The following is an 18214-nucleotide window of genomic DNA, read 5'->3' on the forward strand; positions in this document are numbered from 1 at the left end:
TGAACACAATATGGCTAGCTTTTAGAAAGAGCTAAGAGGAACACAATATGGATATACCTAGCAGTGGCGTAGCGTGGGGGGTGCAGGGGGGGCCGGCCGCACCGGGCGCAACATCTGGGGGTTAGGGTTAGGGGCGCAAATCCACGGGTTAGGGGGTGCAAATCCACAAGTTAGGGGGCGCAAATCCACGGGTTAGGGGGCGCAAATTACTTGCCTTGCCCCGGGTGCTGACAACCCACGCTACGCCACTGATACCTAGGGGGTAATCTCAAGAAGTGAAACTTAGGGATTTCACCCCACCTTTTCCTATCATAATTTAAGTTCTGCCATTGTCAGCCCTCAAATACTTTCAGATTAGGCAGACAGTGGGTGTTTCAGATCAGAGCGAACAGCTTATATGCATGTCCAAGTCCTAGCTAGGTTTGCTGGCCACCCTTGTTGCTGTGCTATGAACAGCACCTGACATACAGAAATTAAGAATGAAAAGCACCTGGAAAACCCTCCCCTGCTTAAATTCCTCTATACCATAATGATGTTACAAGCTATAGCAGCAGAGCTAAGAGAAGGGGCAGCTGCTGGCAACCCTGAGCCAGCACCTATATATAGCTTTTAACAATAGTCCTGATCTTTGCGGTCGAGAGCATAACCTACAGTTATAAAGCAACATACTCAGATAAGGTTTATTAAGAGAAATAACCTTTACTGTCTATCCCTGATAGTATTCATCATAAGGCTGACAACCAATTCTCTGCTTTTGTCTGAAGAGGGGAATTCACAGTTCAAAAACAAAGATAAATTAGATGTACGGGTTTCACTCAGGGTAGCCGAATTCAACATATCGCCCGTTTCAACTGAGGTAGGGATGTTCCTGCTCTCGACAACATCTAAGCTTTTTTTTATTCTGCCTTCCTACTTCCTGGAAAAAAGATGTAAGAATCTCAAATTCTCTCTTCTCTAAGAAAACCTCTTTTTTTAAAAAAAGGAAACAGTAAACAACACAGGAAAGTCCATAATTTCTTGTTGTTTTACCATCCATGAACCTGGTGACATAAATCAAAGTTTCCATTTAGATAGTAACAGATCAGGATGGAGAAGTGGAGAGGGGGGGAAACTGTGTTCATATATCAAAGAAAAAGAATCTGAGGTTTTAGGAAAGAAGGGGCTTAAAACAAAATCTGCTTCGGTCAGGAAGCAAGCCTATTCGACACCCTAGACTTCAGAGTCCTAATTTCTTTCTATTCCCTGTTTCTGCATCTACCATCCTTGGGAAAATGGGGCACCTGGGGCCTATTATAGACTGGTTAACATGGCTCCCAAAGAACCCCCGCTGTTCCCATGGATTGGCTTTGAGAATGTTATCAGATGCCTTGCTCTACGCTTCCCCCTCCCCACCCGCCTGCAACCCCAGAAGCTGCAGGGGATCCCCACGCCTGGGTGCCACAGAATGGCTGGGTCAGCCACAGAACTGTCTAAAAAGAAGGCAAGCGCTTTAGAAACACACACACACGTACTGAAAGGTGTGTTTGTTTTGCAACCTACAAATCTGCTATTCTGGCAAAGCGTGAAGTTCACATCACGAATCTCAAACCTGCATTACCGTATTTTTCGCTCTATAAGACGCACTTTTTCCCCTTCAAAAATTAAGGAGAAACGTGTGTGTGTCTTATGGAGCGAATGCCGGCTCCTTGGCTTCAGCGATAGCAACGCGAAGCTTCCGAAGGGCAGAGGGAGAGCTCCCCCCCCCCGCGCTCTGGAGGCTTCACGTTGCTTTCACTGAGGCCGTCTGAAGCCCCCGGAGCGCAGGGAACTCCCGCTGCGCTCTGGGGGCTTCAGGCAGTTATCCGCAAGCCTTCGGAGCGCAGCAGGAGTTCCCGCCTGAAGCCTGGAGAGTGAGAGGGGTCGGTGTACACTGATCCCTCTTGCTCTCCAGGCTTCGCTTCGCTGGAGAGGCGCTGCACAGTTTTCCCTCTCTGCGCAGCACCCCTTCAGCGAAGCAGGAGGAAAAATGGAAGGGGCTCCGTTTCGCCTGCCGCTTCGCTGAAGGGACGCTGAGCAGAGAGGGGGAGAATTCCGCACCCGTTCTCCCCCTCCTATGGTCCGGTGCATCCTATGGAGCGAAAAATACGGTACATAGCACACCTGAATGGCTCAAATCCTACAGGCACCTTTTGGTTTTAAAAGGTCAGTGTTGTGGTTTCAAGAGGAGACCAGATAGCCTTGAGCTCAAATAAATAAATAAAAACCGTATCACCCAGTTTTGTAATGTTCGTTTTGTAATGTTCATTTGCAAAATTATTCATAGCAGCAGGTAAGTGTAGTTATTTTATGCTTATAAAGTCAGGTATTTTTCTGTTTGTTTTGTTGTCGGTGATCTTGCACGATCTATCAGGTTCTGGCAAGCACCCTGGATATGATCCTTACTGCAAACTCTAATATGAATGTTGTAGGCTGACTTGTACAGTTTGTAGAATAGCATACAGTCGTGCCTTGCTTGTCAAACACCTTGGTACTCGTACGTTTCAGCTCCCGAACAATCAAAACCCGGAAGTGAGTGTTCTGGTTTTTGAACTTTTTTTGGAAGCCAAACGTCTGATGCGGCTTCTGCAGGGCTGGATTTAGGTTTGATGAGGCCCTAAGCTACTGAAGGTAATGGGGCCCTTTGTATGTCCAGCTGTCCTTTGTCAACAACAAATTGTCACTGTTTTTTGTGTTGAATGCTATCTGGTAATTTATGGACCTAATGGGTATATAAAGCCATTTGCACCTAACAAAATATGTATTTTATCAAAGTACCGTATTTTTTGCTCTATAAGACTCACCTTTTCCCTCCTAAAAAGTAAGAGGAAATGTGTGTGCGTCTTATGGAGCAAATGCAGGCTGCGCAGCTATCCCAGAAGCCAGAACAGCAAGAGGGATCTGCTGCTTTCACTGCGCAGCGATCCCTCTTGCTGTTCTGGCTTCTGAGATTCAGAATTTATTTTTTTTCTTGTTTTCCTCCTCCAAAAACCAGGTGCATCTTGTGGTCTGGTGCGTCTTATAGAGCGAAAAATACGGTAATTGTTGAACTGAAATGCAATTAAGAAGAAGTATATTGGGGGGGGCAAGAGAGCGGGCCCCTAAGCTATACAGTAGCTTGTTTAGCTTATACATATATCCGGCACTGGGCTTCTGTTATTGTTTCCGGCGTGCCTGCGCAATCGGAAGCCAATCAGAAGCTGCGCCTTGGTTTCCGAACATTTCGGAAGTTGAACGGACTTCCGGAACACATTCTGTTCGAAAACCAAGGTACGACTGTATTAGGTTTATTAGGTCAGAAGATGATCACAATGCTTTCATTGCGTGTCATTTCAAACAGCATGGAATGCAAGATTAAACCCCATGGAACCTCACAGTGAAGGGTCCCCAGCAACACTTTCTGGAGTCAACTATCCAAACAGGAGTGGAAGCACTGCAAAGCAATACTGCCCAGCCCCAACTTGGAGAGCCAATCCAAGCCATGATTAGCTTGAAACCTGCTTAAAAAGCAATTTACTGTAGAAATATTTAAAACTAGCAAATAAGGGAGCTCTGTATGTGAAATTTAAGAAATTGAGGAAAATTATACCCACCCACCCAATAAATGTGCCTTGCATGTGATGCTAAGCTTCTTACTTTCTAATTTATGGGTTTTGTCCAGCCAGAACTCAATGTATGAATAACAATGACAACCATCCTACATAATTTATTTATACCCTTTCCTACAGCAACCTGAGGGTTAAACCACAGTCCCTAGGACTTGCCAATCAGAAGGTCGGCGGTTCGAATCCCCGCGACGGGGTGAGCTCCCGTTGCTCGGTCCCTGCTCCTGCCAACCTAACAGTTCGAAATCACGTCAAAGTGCAAGTAGATAAATAGGTACCGCTCCAGCGGGAAGGTAAACGGTGTTTCCGTGCGCTGCTCTGGTTCGCCAGAATACAATTAAGAAGTAGTATATTAATAGTGAAATACAATTAAGAAGAAGTATATTGGGGGGGGCAAGAGAGCGGGCCCCTAAGCTATACTGTAGCTTGTTTAGCTTATACGTATATCCGGCACTGGGCTTCTGCTATTGTTTCCGGCATGCCTGTGCAATCGGAAGCCAATCCTGCCCACTTAGCAGTTCAGAAACATATCAAAGTGAAAGCAGATAAATAGGTACCGCTCCAGCGGGAAGGTAAACGGCGTTTCCGTGTGCTGCTCTGGTTCACCAGAAGCGGCTTTGTCATGTTGGCCACATGACCCGGAAGCTGTACGCTAGCTCCCTTGGCCAATAAAGCGAGATGAGCGCCGCAACCCCAGAGTCGGCCAGGACTGGACCTAATGGTCAGGGGTCCCTTTACCTTTACAGCAACCTACAAAAAAAAAATTTTTTTTTTAAGCTGTGGTCCATACTTTCTAGGGAGTAAATTCAACTGATCTCAGTGAGGCTTACTTCTGAGTAGGCTTGTGCTGTTAAAGGCCATTTCTTTTACTGTACCACCAGGCAAATTTATTTCACACGGTGTATTCAACAAACTGCACCATAATCTTGAATGTCCAGCCTGTCCTAACTCATTTATTGTCTTCTCTGGGCCACAAAAGGTTACAAATTGCTTGAAGTGGGAATGGGAGGTGGAGAAAAAACTTCAAAAGCTGATATTCTATATCTTAGGGGGAAATACTTGAATGTTAGACCCCTTTGATCCCAATAAGCTATTGTCTGTTAACCAGCACATAAAGCCTATACAGTATCTTTACACAGAAAAGGTCTTAAAAAGCGCAACAATCATTCTTTTTTCTTTGGGGGGAGGGGAGTAGGCAAGCAGAACGATTTGCCTCTTGGAAACCCTTTCAGGTTTTTCTCCATCCTGAAAAAATGCTTAGCATTTATCCTTTACTTCTGGGCTGGGGAGCCTGTGGTCCTCCTTATATAACTCCCATCAACTCCAACCAGCATGAACAATTATCAAGAGTAACGTGAGCGGCAGCCTGGTAACATCTGGAAGGCCCACAGGTTCCTCCTCTCTGCTTTATCTGATACTTCTAAAATGCCTATAACAAGATGCTGGGTGACTGACAGGTCGAATCGCAGACATTCTACCTGCTGTCTATATGCTTCTGCTGCCTCTCCGCCCCCTGCCAGTTCCCAAACTTACAGTGGTACCTCGGTTTGAGAACAGTCCGGTTTAAGAACGATTTGGTTGTCAAGCTCCGCAAAACCGGAAATAGTGTCTTGGTTTGAGAACTTTACCTCAGTCTAAGAACGGAATCCGAACGGTGGAAGGGCACCGGCGGCGGGAGGCCTCATTAGGAAAAGCGCGCCTCAGTTTAAGAATGGTTTTGGTTTAAGAACGGACTTCTGGAACAGATTAAGTTCGTAAACTGAGGTACCACTGTATTTTGCTTCCTCTGCCAAGTGCAACAAAGGAGCTAGAAGCGGGGGAAATGAAGTACAGTGGTACCTCAGGTTACATACGCTTCAGGTTACAGACTCCACTAACCCAGAAATAGTGCTTCAGGTTAAGAACTTTGCTTCAGGATGAGAACAGAAATCGGGCTCCGGCGGCGCGGCAGCAGCAGGAAGCCCCATTACCTAAAGTGGTGCTTCAGGTTAAGAACAGTTTCAGGTTAAGTACAGACCTCCGGAACGAATTAAGTACTTAACCTGAGGTACCACTGTACAGGTGACAACCATTTTGCATGGGGGTTCCATGTCTTGCCCCAACGTACAGGTCAGCCCCTTTCCACCCCAGCTCCCCGTTCTGCTCTCTTCCAGGTCCAAAAGGACACACGCACCAACTGGACATGCCTAAAATGATCCGCCGCCTCTATCCCGCACTGCACATGGCCACAATGCCAACTATCTCCTTGCTTATGCCAACAGTGGCAAAATCAGATGGGCGGTTGTGGCTTCCTGTTTCCTCTGCTGCTTCTGTAACAATGAGTGGGGAGCTGGCATGTGTGCAAGAGACTAAAATGTGTTGGGGAGGGGGGTTAATGGGCTGTCCTTGTTTTTGTTTTCATTGTGCATTTTGTGGTTTTATATTGAGATTTTAGTGTCGTGAACCGCCCTGAGACCTGCGGGTATAGGGTGGTATATAATAATAATAATAATAATAATAATAATAATAATAATAATAATAATAATAATAATACGACAATGACGACAAGAAGAAGAAGAAGAAGTGATTGTCACCCCTAATATGGCCAAACCAGTACCCATGAACTGCCATTGCTATCCTACTTGGACAGCCATAGTATGCCCACAGAGATTTAGGTAGGCTAGATTTTATTGCCTCGTAAACTTTGTAGGTTTGCTCCCATAATCAAGCACGACTTCCCATAGAAAGAAAAATGCTATAACTGCATGGGCACTTAAGTCGGCCTATTTTCATGCGACTAAAAAAAGAAAAGAAAAGAAATCTTAATGCATTCTCGTACTGCCCTCTTGTGGCATGCTATCATTCTACAGATATTCATACAATCCAGCATTACACTTGCCTGTGAAATTCTGAGTTTATTATTTCCCTAAACCAACAGCTGGTACAGCGGTACCTCGGCTTTCAAACGCCTCCGTAGTCGAACGTTTCGGAACGCAAACGCCAAAAACCCGGAAGTAAATGCCTCGGTTTTCAAACGCTCCTCGGAAGTTGAACAGGAAACGCGGCTTCTGTTTTGAGTTTTTCCATATTGAGGCTTCCATTTTGAGGCTTCCGCTTTTGGTTTTCAAACGTTTCGGATCTCGAATGGACTTCCAGAATGGATTACGTTTGAAAGCCGAGGTACCACTGTATAATTCATGTCTAAACTGGAGGGGGGTGATTTCTAGTACACTTATATCCAGGTTGGGGTTTTTTGAATTTTTAAGCAGGAACTGAGTTCCCTTACTTTAAACAATCACCGTATTTTTTGCTCTATAAGACTCACTTTTTCCCTCGTAAAAAGTAAGGGGAAATGTGTGTGTGTCTTGTGGAGCGAATGCAGGCTGCGCAGCTATCCCAGAAGCCAGAACAGCAAGAGGGATCGCTGCTTTCACTGCGCAGTGATCCCTCTTGCTGTTCTGGCTTCTGGGATTCAGAATTTTTTTCTTCTTGTTTTCCTCCTCCAAATACTAGGTGCGTCTTATGGTCTGGTGCGTCTTATAGAGCGAAAAATATGGTGGTTGTTTTGTCGAGGGCGGGCAGGCTGGAATGGATATACACCCAACACCTGAGCCAAAAATCCACCTATATCTGTAATCAATAAGGTAAAGGGACCCCTGACAGTCAAGTCCAGTTGCGAACGACTCTGGAGTTGCGGCGCTCATTTCACTTTACAGGCCGAGGGAGCCGGCGTTTGTCCGCTTCTGCAGACAGTTTTTCCGGGTCATGTTGCCAGCATGACTAAGCCACTTCTGGCAAAGCCAGAGCAGCACACAAAAACATCCTTTACCTTCCCACCGGAGTGGTACCTATTTATCTACTTGCACTGCATACTTTCGAACTGCTAGGTAGGCAGAAACTGGGACTGAACAACAGGAGCTCACGCCGTAGCGGGGCCTCGAACAGCCAACCTTCCGATCGGCAAGTCCAAGCAGCACAGTAGTTTAAACCACAGCACTACCAGCGTCCCCGTAAAGTTGTTGCCATTTCTAACCCAGATTGTGGTCTGCTTGAGTTTATGGATCACATCTTACATTTAGCCACTGCATGGGAAGGGAGGTGGCGCTGCCACTGGCAGCCACTTTGAGGCGAGTTCCCCCACCATTTTTTCCAGGGGGGGAAAGCTTAGATCCTTTGGTTTAAAATGTTAAACATATGAGATGCCAGTGCATATGAGAAGCCAAAAGTTAGGAGTGTAAGAAGAGCTAGTGGCCCATCTAGACCACCTTCATGTTCTCAAGGTGGGCCACCAAATGCCCATGAGAAGCCCATAAGCATGACCTGAGCCCACACAGCACTCTTCCCATGTGTGATTCCCAGCGGCTGAAATTCAGAAGCATACTGCGTCCAACCATCACTGAGACCTGTACAGGAAGAGCATGAAAATCCAAGAGGATTGCAACACTATACCAATATCTGCTGAGTTCCTCCCTTGCTGCTTCAACTTCTGTCCCCATAAAAATCAGCCATATAACATTAGACAGCTGTTTTCAGAGACAAACAAAAGTGATGTTTTTCCCCCCACACTTTCAGTTCAGCTCCATCTTAATTGTCCACCCCCCTCCCAGTATTTACCGTATTTTTCGCCCTATTGGACGCTCCGGCCCATAGGACACACCTAGATTTGGGGGGAGGGGGAAATAAAGGGGGAAAATTTATTTCCCCCCCCCCGTACAGGTGCGGGGCTGGGGCGGGGGAAGCCCGAGCTTCCCCTGACCCCAGCCCCCAGAACGGGAGCCAGAGCGATGCCGAAGCTGCACTCAGATTCGGCATCGCTCTGGCTGCGCGCCCGGGAGCGCAGGCAGCTCTGCGCAACCTTCGGGAGCCCGGCGCGGCTTCGCACCAGGCTCCGGAGGGTTGCGCGGAGCTGCGCTGAGCCCCGGAGCGCAGGCAGCTCTGCGCAATCCTCGGGAGCCCAGCGCGGAGCTTCCTGAAGCCTGGAGAGCAAGAGGGGTCAGTGCGCACCGACCCCTCTCGCTCTCCAGGCTTCCGCGAAAGCCTGTATTCGCCCCATAGGACGCACACGCATTTCCGCTTCATTTTTGGAGGGGAAAAAGTGCGTCCTATAGGGCGAAAAATATGGTACTTGTATACATGGCATTTTGCAAATTATCATAAAAATACAGATCCCTTCATAGGAAGCTGTTTCATACGGAGACAGATCATTGGTTTTTTCCAGCTCAAAATTGTCTACTCTGACTGGCAGAGGCGCTCCAGGCCTTTAGGCAGCCCCTGCCTCCTCGCTGAAGAATAGAAATCCCTGAAGAGTCAACCCTCTGGTTTTTAGTAGAGGACTGGATCACCTTCCTTTTTTTCTCTTTCAGGACACGTCTGTGGTAAGCAAGATTTTCTTGGGAGGGGGAGGCAAGGCTTGTTAGGGTCTGACTCTGGCCTGCAATCTGCACATTTCAGAGTCAGGTGGTCCCTAGTTGCTAAACTCTGGCTGTTAAATCAGTGCCCAAGTCACAGATGGTTAGGATCATGACACAGAGTCCCTCGCCCACAGTAGTAACGAAAAGAAATTGAGAAGCGCTCACAAAATATTTCACATCTGAAAGCAATTCACACTGCTACCGCAGACGTTTGATACTTGACACCGGTGTCAATGTGTGTGTGTGGCGAGGGGTGGGGGAAAGAGCACAATATCGACAAAACCCCTCAACAGTTTTATCCAGTTGTAGGGTAGCATTTTCTTCAGACAATTGAAGCCATGTCAGAGATGTAATTTTACCTGATGGTTGCTCGTATCAGAAACTTTAACATCCAAAGATCCCGTCAGCACGGCATACCAATTTGTTCCAATATCACCTTGGCGAAATACTGTGAGAGAAAGAGAAAGAATGAAAGGAAAGGAAAGAAAAGAAAAGAAAAAGAAAAGGACTCAGGTTAAAAGGCATATTCAACCACCATTACTATACGACTGTGCTGGGACTGCATCTGTTTCCAAACAACAGATTCTTAACTTGTATGGTGACTAACCATAGCTGTTGACATACCATATAGTAACTATATGGTTGATGCTGACTAATGTGTGACAACTGCTTTCTAACAAGGGGCATATCTATATTAATATTACTTCTCTTTCCTTAAAAAACAAACAAACCATGGGTTCTATAGTATTGTGGGTGGGGACAGGGAACCCCTAAAAGAATGTTTAGCACCCACATCAAACTACAACTCTCAGGATTACTTAAAGTTTGACAGTCAAACTGGTTGAAAAAAAAAAATATATATATATATTTAAAATGTAGACCCTCCCTTATTGCTTTCTACCGATATCCCATCATAAACAACAAAATCAGGGTGGGGGGTGGGGTGTGCAGGTTAAACTATCAGGGCACAAAGTTTGCACAATGAACCATTTCACCCATTTTGATGTTCAGATCAGAAGTTATACTTTCAAGGAGACAGAACAGTTTCCAAAACCTCTATATTTGGGTTAAGTTTGTCTTTTTACTGCCCGTGTTTTCCCATCTCTACTGCTACTTTGGCACCTCCCCTCAACCCCCCACTTTCTTATTCTTCTTTCTCAAACATGGCTTAGAGCAGGGGTCAGTGAACTTTTTCAGCAGGGGGCTGGTCCACTGTCCCTCAGATCTTGTGGGGGGGGGTCAAACTATATTTTGGGGGGAACGAATTCCTATGCCCCACAAATAACCCAGAGATGCATTTTAAATAAAAGCACACATTCTACTCATGTAAAAACACCAGGCAGGCCCCACAAATAACCCAGAGAGGCATTTTAAATAAAAGGACACATTCTACTCATGTAAAAACACACTGATTCCCGGACCGTCCGTGGGCCAGATTTAGAAGGCTATTGGGCCGGATCCGGCCCCTGGGCCTTAGTTTGCCTACCCATGGCCTAGAGTGCATCATAAAGCCTACTCTGTAGTGGTGAAGGCAGAGAAGAAATCTCTGAGTCTTTACATTCTTGTTTGTATAGTTACTGGACTTTTGCATTTTGCCCCTACCTATTCTTTGGAAAGGTTAGAGAATCTTTGGTAACTTGCCAAACCTTTCTTTTCTTCTTTCAGAGAGGTGCATTCGCAATGGCTCTGACCTTGACTCCACCACGGATGCTGAGTTAATAGCAGAGCCATTCTCTTCATGTTAATTTTGTGTTTGTTTTGGATGAGCATCAGTTTCTGACACCCAATAATGTGGGCAGGGTACATGGTTCAGTTCATGCCTGCAACGTGTCTGTTCAACCCATGGTTCATCTTGTCTAGACCTGAAGATCCAGGAGACATGCCTGGCCTATTTGCATCATATAATCAATGTTTCCTTGGGACAGAGCACTGGGGGTGGATACAGCTAAAAAGAGACAGTACTCTCTCTCTCTTTTTTTTAAGAGAACCACAGGCTAATCTTTTGTTTTTATTTATTTATTTATTCATTCATTTGATTTCTATACTGCTCTTCATCCAAGAATGACAGGGTGATTTAAAAAATTAAAATACAAAAATACGTAAGACAGTAACAAATGAAAGAACACCCCCCCCAAACACACAGTTTAAAAGGTCATCAACTGTTTAATTAGCCGAAGGCCTTGGGTGTTTGCCTGGCGCCTAAATATATTTAATGAAGAGGCCAGGCAAGTCTTCCAGGGGAGAGTATTCCACAAATGGGGAGCCATCACAAAAAAGGCCCGTTCTCGTGTTCCAGCCCTCTGGGCTTCTCACAGAAACACATGAAGAAGCTACATACCTGCCCCTTCAGAGGGCTTATAACCCTCAAGAGCAGGCACCCTCCCATCTATCGGGTCCACTAGCAGCGCCTCAGTCTTATCTGGATTGAGCTTCGGTTTGTTAGCTTTTATCCAGTCCATTACTGAGGCAAGACAACAGTCCAGTATACACCTGCCACATCTGCAGACGTACAGGAGAAGCAGAGCTGTGTGCTGTCAGCATATTGCTGACAATGCACACCAGAACTCAGTTGTGGCCAAGGTGGATGGCGGCTGTGGAACTTCTTCGGTTCTTGCATGATGCAAGTTCAGTTTGGAGCTGTTTAATTTGGCATCCAGTCAGAGATGGCTTTGCTTGTCCTGGCTAATTACCTTTACAAGGAGAGATGTGGATTGGGGGAGTAGGATCTTGCTGGTTCTTCTAGATCTCTTGGCAGCTTTTAGTAACCTTCAGGACACAACTGTGTGGGTTGAGCTTCTCTGCAATTATTCTACTCACTGCAGGATTCTATGACAGGCATAGGCAAACTCAGCCCTCCAGATGTTTTGGGACTACAATCCCATCATCCCTGACCACTGGTCCTGTTAGCTAGGGATGATGGGAGTTGTAGTCCCAAAAAAATCTGGAGGGCCGAGTTTGCCTATGCCTGTTCTATGAAGTGGTAACTGGAACTTGCTGTTGCTTCCAGTGGGAGACCTTTCTGTGGAATTCTACAGAGATCTATTCTGGATTCCTGGGCTTTCAAAACATTTACATGAAACTGTACAGAGAGGTGATGTCAAATAAAGACGCCGTGTGATTGACAGGCGGGTGGCCCCAATGTTTCTTAAATTGAGCCAAAAATTGGTTTTTCATCTCTGCGCTATGCCAATACAATCCCAGAAATAAATACAGCCTCCTCGATTGACTTTTCTTCCTTTGAAGAGGTGCAAAACTCATGCCTCGAGGGTAACAAAGGAAAGAGTACGGATGACCAAAACACCATAATGGGAGAAGCCGCCATGATAGAAGCTGTCTCCATTGAAAAGCATTGTGTCTGGAACGATGGGCAGGGGTTCTAGAGCAAGAGGCAGATTTAGGGGAGCACAACCAGTTCATCTGCACTGGGTGCCGAGCTGAGAGGGCACCATAACAATAATGTACAACAGAAGGGGGGGGACACCAAATTTTAGCATTGCACAGGGGGCCGCCAAACTTTAAAGCCCGAAGTCTGCAACTGATGGAGCCGGGTTGTTAGGCCACATCCTGGAAAACTGTCATGTCCCACAAATGTGGAAGAGGATGAAGCCATGGCTTCTCTCACCTTGCTTCTGTTATGGTCCTGTTCTCACATTCATCTCCCATCTGCTGTGCAGCAAGTCAAGAACCCTTCTTGCTTCAGCAAACAGGAGAGGGGGAGGCAGGAAAACAGATGGGGTGGGCAGGAGAAACTGTGGTAGCATTATCTTTCAGAGCTGTGTGGCTTGTCTCTCCAGACGGCAACCTAGAAGCCATGTGTGACTTTTCTGTCTATGGTGACTGATGAGCAATAGCTAGTTTACAAATAGTCATCACTTGATATTTAAGCTGCATTCTAGTAATCTTAGCATTGTAACAGTTTTCTCCCTTCTCCTTCTCCCTCCAGAGCCCTGCTCCTGGTCCTTCTGTCACTAAACACCTATTAGGAACCTCCCCTTGTACGTAAAGAACTGCCATACTGTACGATGTTGGCCACTTAAAAGACATCACTTCCCATTGGAAAGGTCCATCGTGGAGAGGATGGCAATGGAAAGTTTGGGTTCCAGCTCTTCCTGAGCACCTAACACATGGATAGGCAAACTAAGGCCCGGGGGCCGGATCCGGCCCAATCGCCTTCTCATTCCGGCCCATGGATGGTCTGGGAATCAGTGTGTTTTAACATGAGTTGAATGTGTGCTTTTATTTAAAATGCATCTCTGGGTTATTTGTGGGGCGTAGGAATTCGTTCATTTTTTCCCCCTTCAAAATATAGTCCAGCCCCCCACAAGGCCTGAGGGACAGTGGACCGGCCCCCTGCTGGACTCCTGACCTAATGCAACACAGAGGGGTTGTTAGAGCTGTCAAACAAAACACGATCCTTTTGACAAGGTATGGTTCCTCTATACCACTGCGAAGTAAACAGCAGTGGTGTTAATGCCAGACCTCCAGCCATTCACACTTCCTTATGACAAGGCTATGCCACAGATAGCTGAAGCCTTGGTGACTTCAATGACTCAATAGTTTGACAGTGTCCCTGCTCAGTTTTCTTTGTATGTGACAGATGTATGTACATAATATTCTGCAGGTTTTGCTGTAGTTTATCAATGCTGCTTTTTAAGAAAACCTAGTGCAAAGAGGAGATAACAATATTTGGAAATTCTCACAAGTATGCACAGATGTAGTACTGATGATGGGGCAAACTGTGTGTCCTCCCCGTGTCATTAGCCTTTATCGCTGTCAAGGCAGCGTCGCAGCCAGAGTCTGGAAATTTATTGTCAAGTGTTACCAGGCCCCTATGCAAAGATTTTGTAGACCAGAGTTTTCCCAAACTTGGGTCTCTGGCTGTTTTTGGACTACAACTCCCATCATCCCTAGCTAGCAAGAACAGTGGTCAGGGATGATAGGAATTGTAGTCCAAAAACAGCTGGAGATTCAAGTTTGCTGCAGACTATTCTAACAATTGTAAAGGGTTTATTTACATAAAACTGAAGGATTTCCTATTAAAAATAAGAGTTTTTGCAAACTACACAGCGGAAATGGAAGTAAGATTTACAAGACCAATAGTACTGCAGTCAAACAAACCACTGCTACAAAGAATGTTCTATGCTACCAACATTCTAATAATTCAAAGACCTTGTGATTTCTGATTACTGCTAAGAGATTTTCTTATCCACAGAAAGAGAGAAAAAAATCTTACATGTAATTCCCTTTTCCAGATTTTCGTAATAGCCACAGAGACATATTTGCTGCAGAAGATTTGGATGAAACTTCTCAAAAGCTTTCACTTCTTTCAGCCGGGTGAATATAATATCCACATCTTCACCAGAGCGCTCCAAAGGCCTGCAAGGACAGAAATGAGATGTTTGCCTGTCTATCAAATAATGGGTTCATTTTTCTTTATAGGTTACCTTTTCCCAAAGGCTATGGATGATTAATACACACACACAAACACACACCCTCAACCCTTCAGCAACAAATACCAACCTATCCTAGGTTATAAGTGTTAGTACTGCAAGGAGATGATTATATCTTCAACTAGGAACTTCAGAAAAGTGCACCAACTCTGATGAGCTGCACAGAATTCTGCAATGCTTAAGTAGCTACTGAAAACATTTTTCTAGAGGTCTTTTCTAGAAGCTCCAGACTATCAGCGCTTTGCAGCAAGGATTCAAGCAAACAGTTAAATTTAGGTTTGCACAGTGGATTAAAGCACTCTGCCACCCTAGTACAACAAACTCAATTCTTAAAAAGAAACTGAGATTTTTATGGTTAGGAAGGTGATGGGAAAATGCGTTGAAAAGTAATGAACAAATAATGAATGGGAAGATTTAGAAGAGCCCGCAAACAAATCAGGATGGATGGAGGATGAATACTTATTGTCTTACAACCTTCCCACAAATGAATCAGAATAAATATTAAATAAAGACTAGATGCAATGGAACCATCATGTAAGCTTTGTGCAAACAAGTCAGGATGAATGCTTAACAAACAGGTAATCTAGAAGAACCCAAAGAGTACAGCTAATGCATTACTCCAACCTGCAAACATTGAAAAATGAGAATCTCCATTTACTGGACTGGTTCACAAATCACAGCAAAATCAAACTTTGGTTTACTAGGATCACTCAGCCATTCTGGCTCCAAGAGAGGAGCTCACATCCGTTTCTCCCCTGTCCTTCTAGCAAAGCATGGTATGGCACCTAAGCAAAGATTAATTTAGATTATCACCTGAATCCAGGATCGTGGTTAAACTCCCTCCCCTTTAAGCATAATCTGTTGCCATTGCAGATCATAGTTAAGGAAGAGTGGCTTTCGCCCCGACCCCCAGTTTGGATGATAAGCCAAACCTTCCCGGGCAGCTCCTGGTGCTGGTATTATAAGGCTTTGCATCAGCAACAAGTGCATGGGAAGCTGTTTCCAAATATTCCGGCTTTCACAGAGAGCACTTGTGGATGTCTTGTGTCCTCACTTGTCTAGGAAATAGCAGCAACTGACCCATGCCCAGAGAATTTCCATCAGCAAGGATTCCAAAAGGAGGAAGGATTTGAATGACTTGCCACATGTTGCTTCTCGTTCAGCAAAGATGATTGAAATAATAAATGGTGGGGCATGTACTTGGGACAGTGCTCAAATTTTATTATGGCAGGGAGAAGGCCATTCTTAATGGAATCTACACCCTCACACCCTCCCTGTTTTTGCCAGTTTACACCCCTCCCCGCAATAGCTTTCCAGAAACAATAGCTAAGGAAACCTTCACAAAATATGAAGAGTCTTTGGGATTATGTGCCAAAGTCTCACAGAAGGGGCCTACAAGTATAGCACGTGTTTTCAACGAACACACTAAAACCAATGCTGTTTTTATTTTTTTAATCTGCTAATCATTCCTGTCAGAACCGTGGAATGGAAAGCCAGATGGACAGGCCCCAGCTGGAGCGTCCCCCTTCTCAGCCTTGCCGCTGCGGAGATCCATCACTACTCCTCCTCCGACGTGCATCTGCGACTCATGCTGGCGTGCATGAGCACACGTTACTCAGCAGAGTAAACACACAACAGATCTGGCTCGAGGCGTGGATACTAGGCTACTTTTATTGTACATAAATCAGGACAAAGAAAACATGGCCTCTCTCCTTGTTGTTCTTCTCAGAGAGAGACAACACAAAAGCAATACAGAGCGGATGTTCCGCTCACGAGACTCCAACAATCTGTGCTGGAATGTAAACAGGCATGTGACATGTAACAATCCCACACATCTGCAGTGCGGGAGAAATGGAATCCCCAAAATTCCTTCTCATCTCGAAACCCCAAGGGGATGAGCCCTGCAGCCTTGTTGTTGTTGTTTAGTCGTTTAGTCGTGTCCGACTCTTCGTGACCCCATGGACCAGAGCACGCCAGGCACTCTTGTCTTCCACTGCCTCCCACAGTTTGGTCAAACTCACGCTGGTAGCTTCGAAGACACTATCCAACCATCTCGTCCTCTGTCATCCCCTTCTCCTTGTGCCCTCCACCTTTCCCAACATCAGGGTCTTTTCCAGGGAGTCCTTCTCTTCTTGTGAGGTGGCCAAAGTATTGGAGCCTCAGCTTCACGATCTGTCCTTTCAGTGAGAACTCAGGGCTGATTTCCTTAAGAATGGATAGGTTTGATCTTCTTGCAGTCCATGGGACTCTCAAGAGTCTCCTCCAGCACCAGAATTCAAAAGCATCAATTCTTCGGCGATCAGCCTTCTTTATGGTCCAGGTCTCACTTCCATACATCACTACTGGGAAAGCCATAGCTTTAACTATACGGACCTTTGTTGGCAAGGTGATGTCTCTGCAGCCTTGGATGTGCCCAAATAATCGTGCTTCTTTGATCAGGGAAGGAGCTTCGAAATGATGATGTTTCGAAAGAGTCTTCCCTCTGCTACCATTTCATAAACATTTCTCTCTACCTCCAGCACACTCCTGGAGAATGAGGCCAGGGAGACCGAAATGCTGCCTTGAGAAAAGAGCCGGGTTCTGTGACCTGTACAGAATATGCAAGTAAAGCATGTTTGCTTTGTTTACTTGTATGAGCCTTTTGCTGGTGGGGAACGGGGTACGGACTCTGCAGTGCACCAGAAGCTTTGTTCTCCTTAACAAATGGCAACGCTACTCATTCTCACTTTGGTTTCTGAGGCTATGCATAAGTACATAGGAAGCTGCCTTATACCATTGACTATCAGCAGTTCCCCAGCATTTCAGTGAAGAGTCGGCCGCAGCCCAGATTGTATAGACAATGGATATCCAAGTCCTTCTTCATGCCAAGCAGGTATTCTATTGTTGAGTTACAGCCCTTGCGTCTGGCGGCATCCCTGATATCTCAAGGACCACCAGCTCTCACATGAACCTGACTTGACAGTTAAGGTCATATCCAGATGTCCCCAACCTCAGAGGTTAGGCATGTGACAATCATCAATAAGGCCCTTTCCAGAGTGGTGCCAGGCTGTGGAATTCCTGCTATAGAAATGTTAATCTGACACCAAACCTTTTTCTGTTTTAAGACTGTGTGTGTGTGTGTGTGTGTGTGTGTGTGTGTGTGTATTTGTTCATGCTCTTAATAAACAGAGATGTTGTTTATTTAGAAGCTAAGGTGCAGCAGAAGGGGAAAAACAACAAATGAGGTGGGAAGTCGACAAAAATAAAAAAGATGTAATCGTGTTTTGACTGTGTATGCTAGAAATGCTGAAATGTAATAAAATATAATTGATGCTTTTTAAAAAACAAACCAGGGATGCTGATTTTATCTGATGTTGATTTTTTGCCTATTCAGGTGTTAATATATGTATTATTTATTGCTGAAAGCTGCCTATTGTGTATGTGTGTGTAAAATTAAAAGGTGGGGTCTTAAATAACATAAAATACCTACAAGCCTATCTTTCCAGATAGATTCTGCGTGGTTCTGTATGGATGGGTGAAGGTTCTTTGGCTACTGAATTCTGGCTCTGATAAGAAATTCCACTCTTGATCAGTTGCAGCAGCAAGGCAACTGCATGGCCCCAGAAACAATCTGCAACCTGTACCTGTGCGGGCTGCTCTAGTTGAAAAAGAACTCAATGCACATGAAAGACACTGCATGAGATGAACTCTAAGATCCACCACAGATTCTTTAAGAGTCTGCCTGAACCAAAGAAACTCTTTTTGCCTGACTGTT

At 45.4% G+C, this 18214-nt stretch overlaps 1 protein-coding gene across 3 annotated transcripts in view; it reads right to left on the minus strand.

Moving 5' to 3' along the window:
- RAPGEF4 (Rap guanine nucleotide exchange factor 4) overlaps positions 1 to 18214 on the minus strand; it is a 168712-nt gene that overhangs the window by 141434 nt on the left and 9064 nt on the right. For 2 of the 3 annotated variants that reach the window (XM_081206609.1, XM_081206607.1), the window contains exons 2-3: positions 14244 to 14386; positions 9370 to 9458 (exon numbers count right to left, since the gene is read on the minus strand). In XM_081206609.1, the coding sequence (XP_081062735.1) occupies positions 9370 to 9458; positions 14244 to 14386 (232 nt within the window). Of the gene's footprint in view, positions 1 to 9369; positions 9459 to 10656; positions 10906 to 14243; positions 14387 to 18214 lie in introns of those variants that run through there. The other variant, XM_081206608.1, reaches the window with a different exon arrangement.

This window comes from Podarcis bocagei (assembly GCF_964188305.1).
Source record: "Podarcis bocagei genome assembly, chromosome: 1".
Taxonomy (NCBI): domain Eukaryota; kingdom Metazoa; phylum Chordata; class Lepidosauria; order Squamata; family Lacertidae; genus Podarcis; species Podarcis bocagei.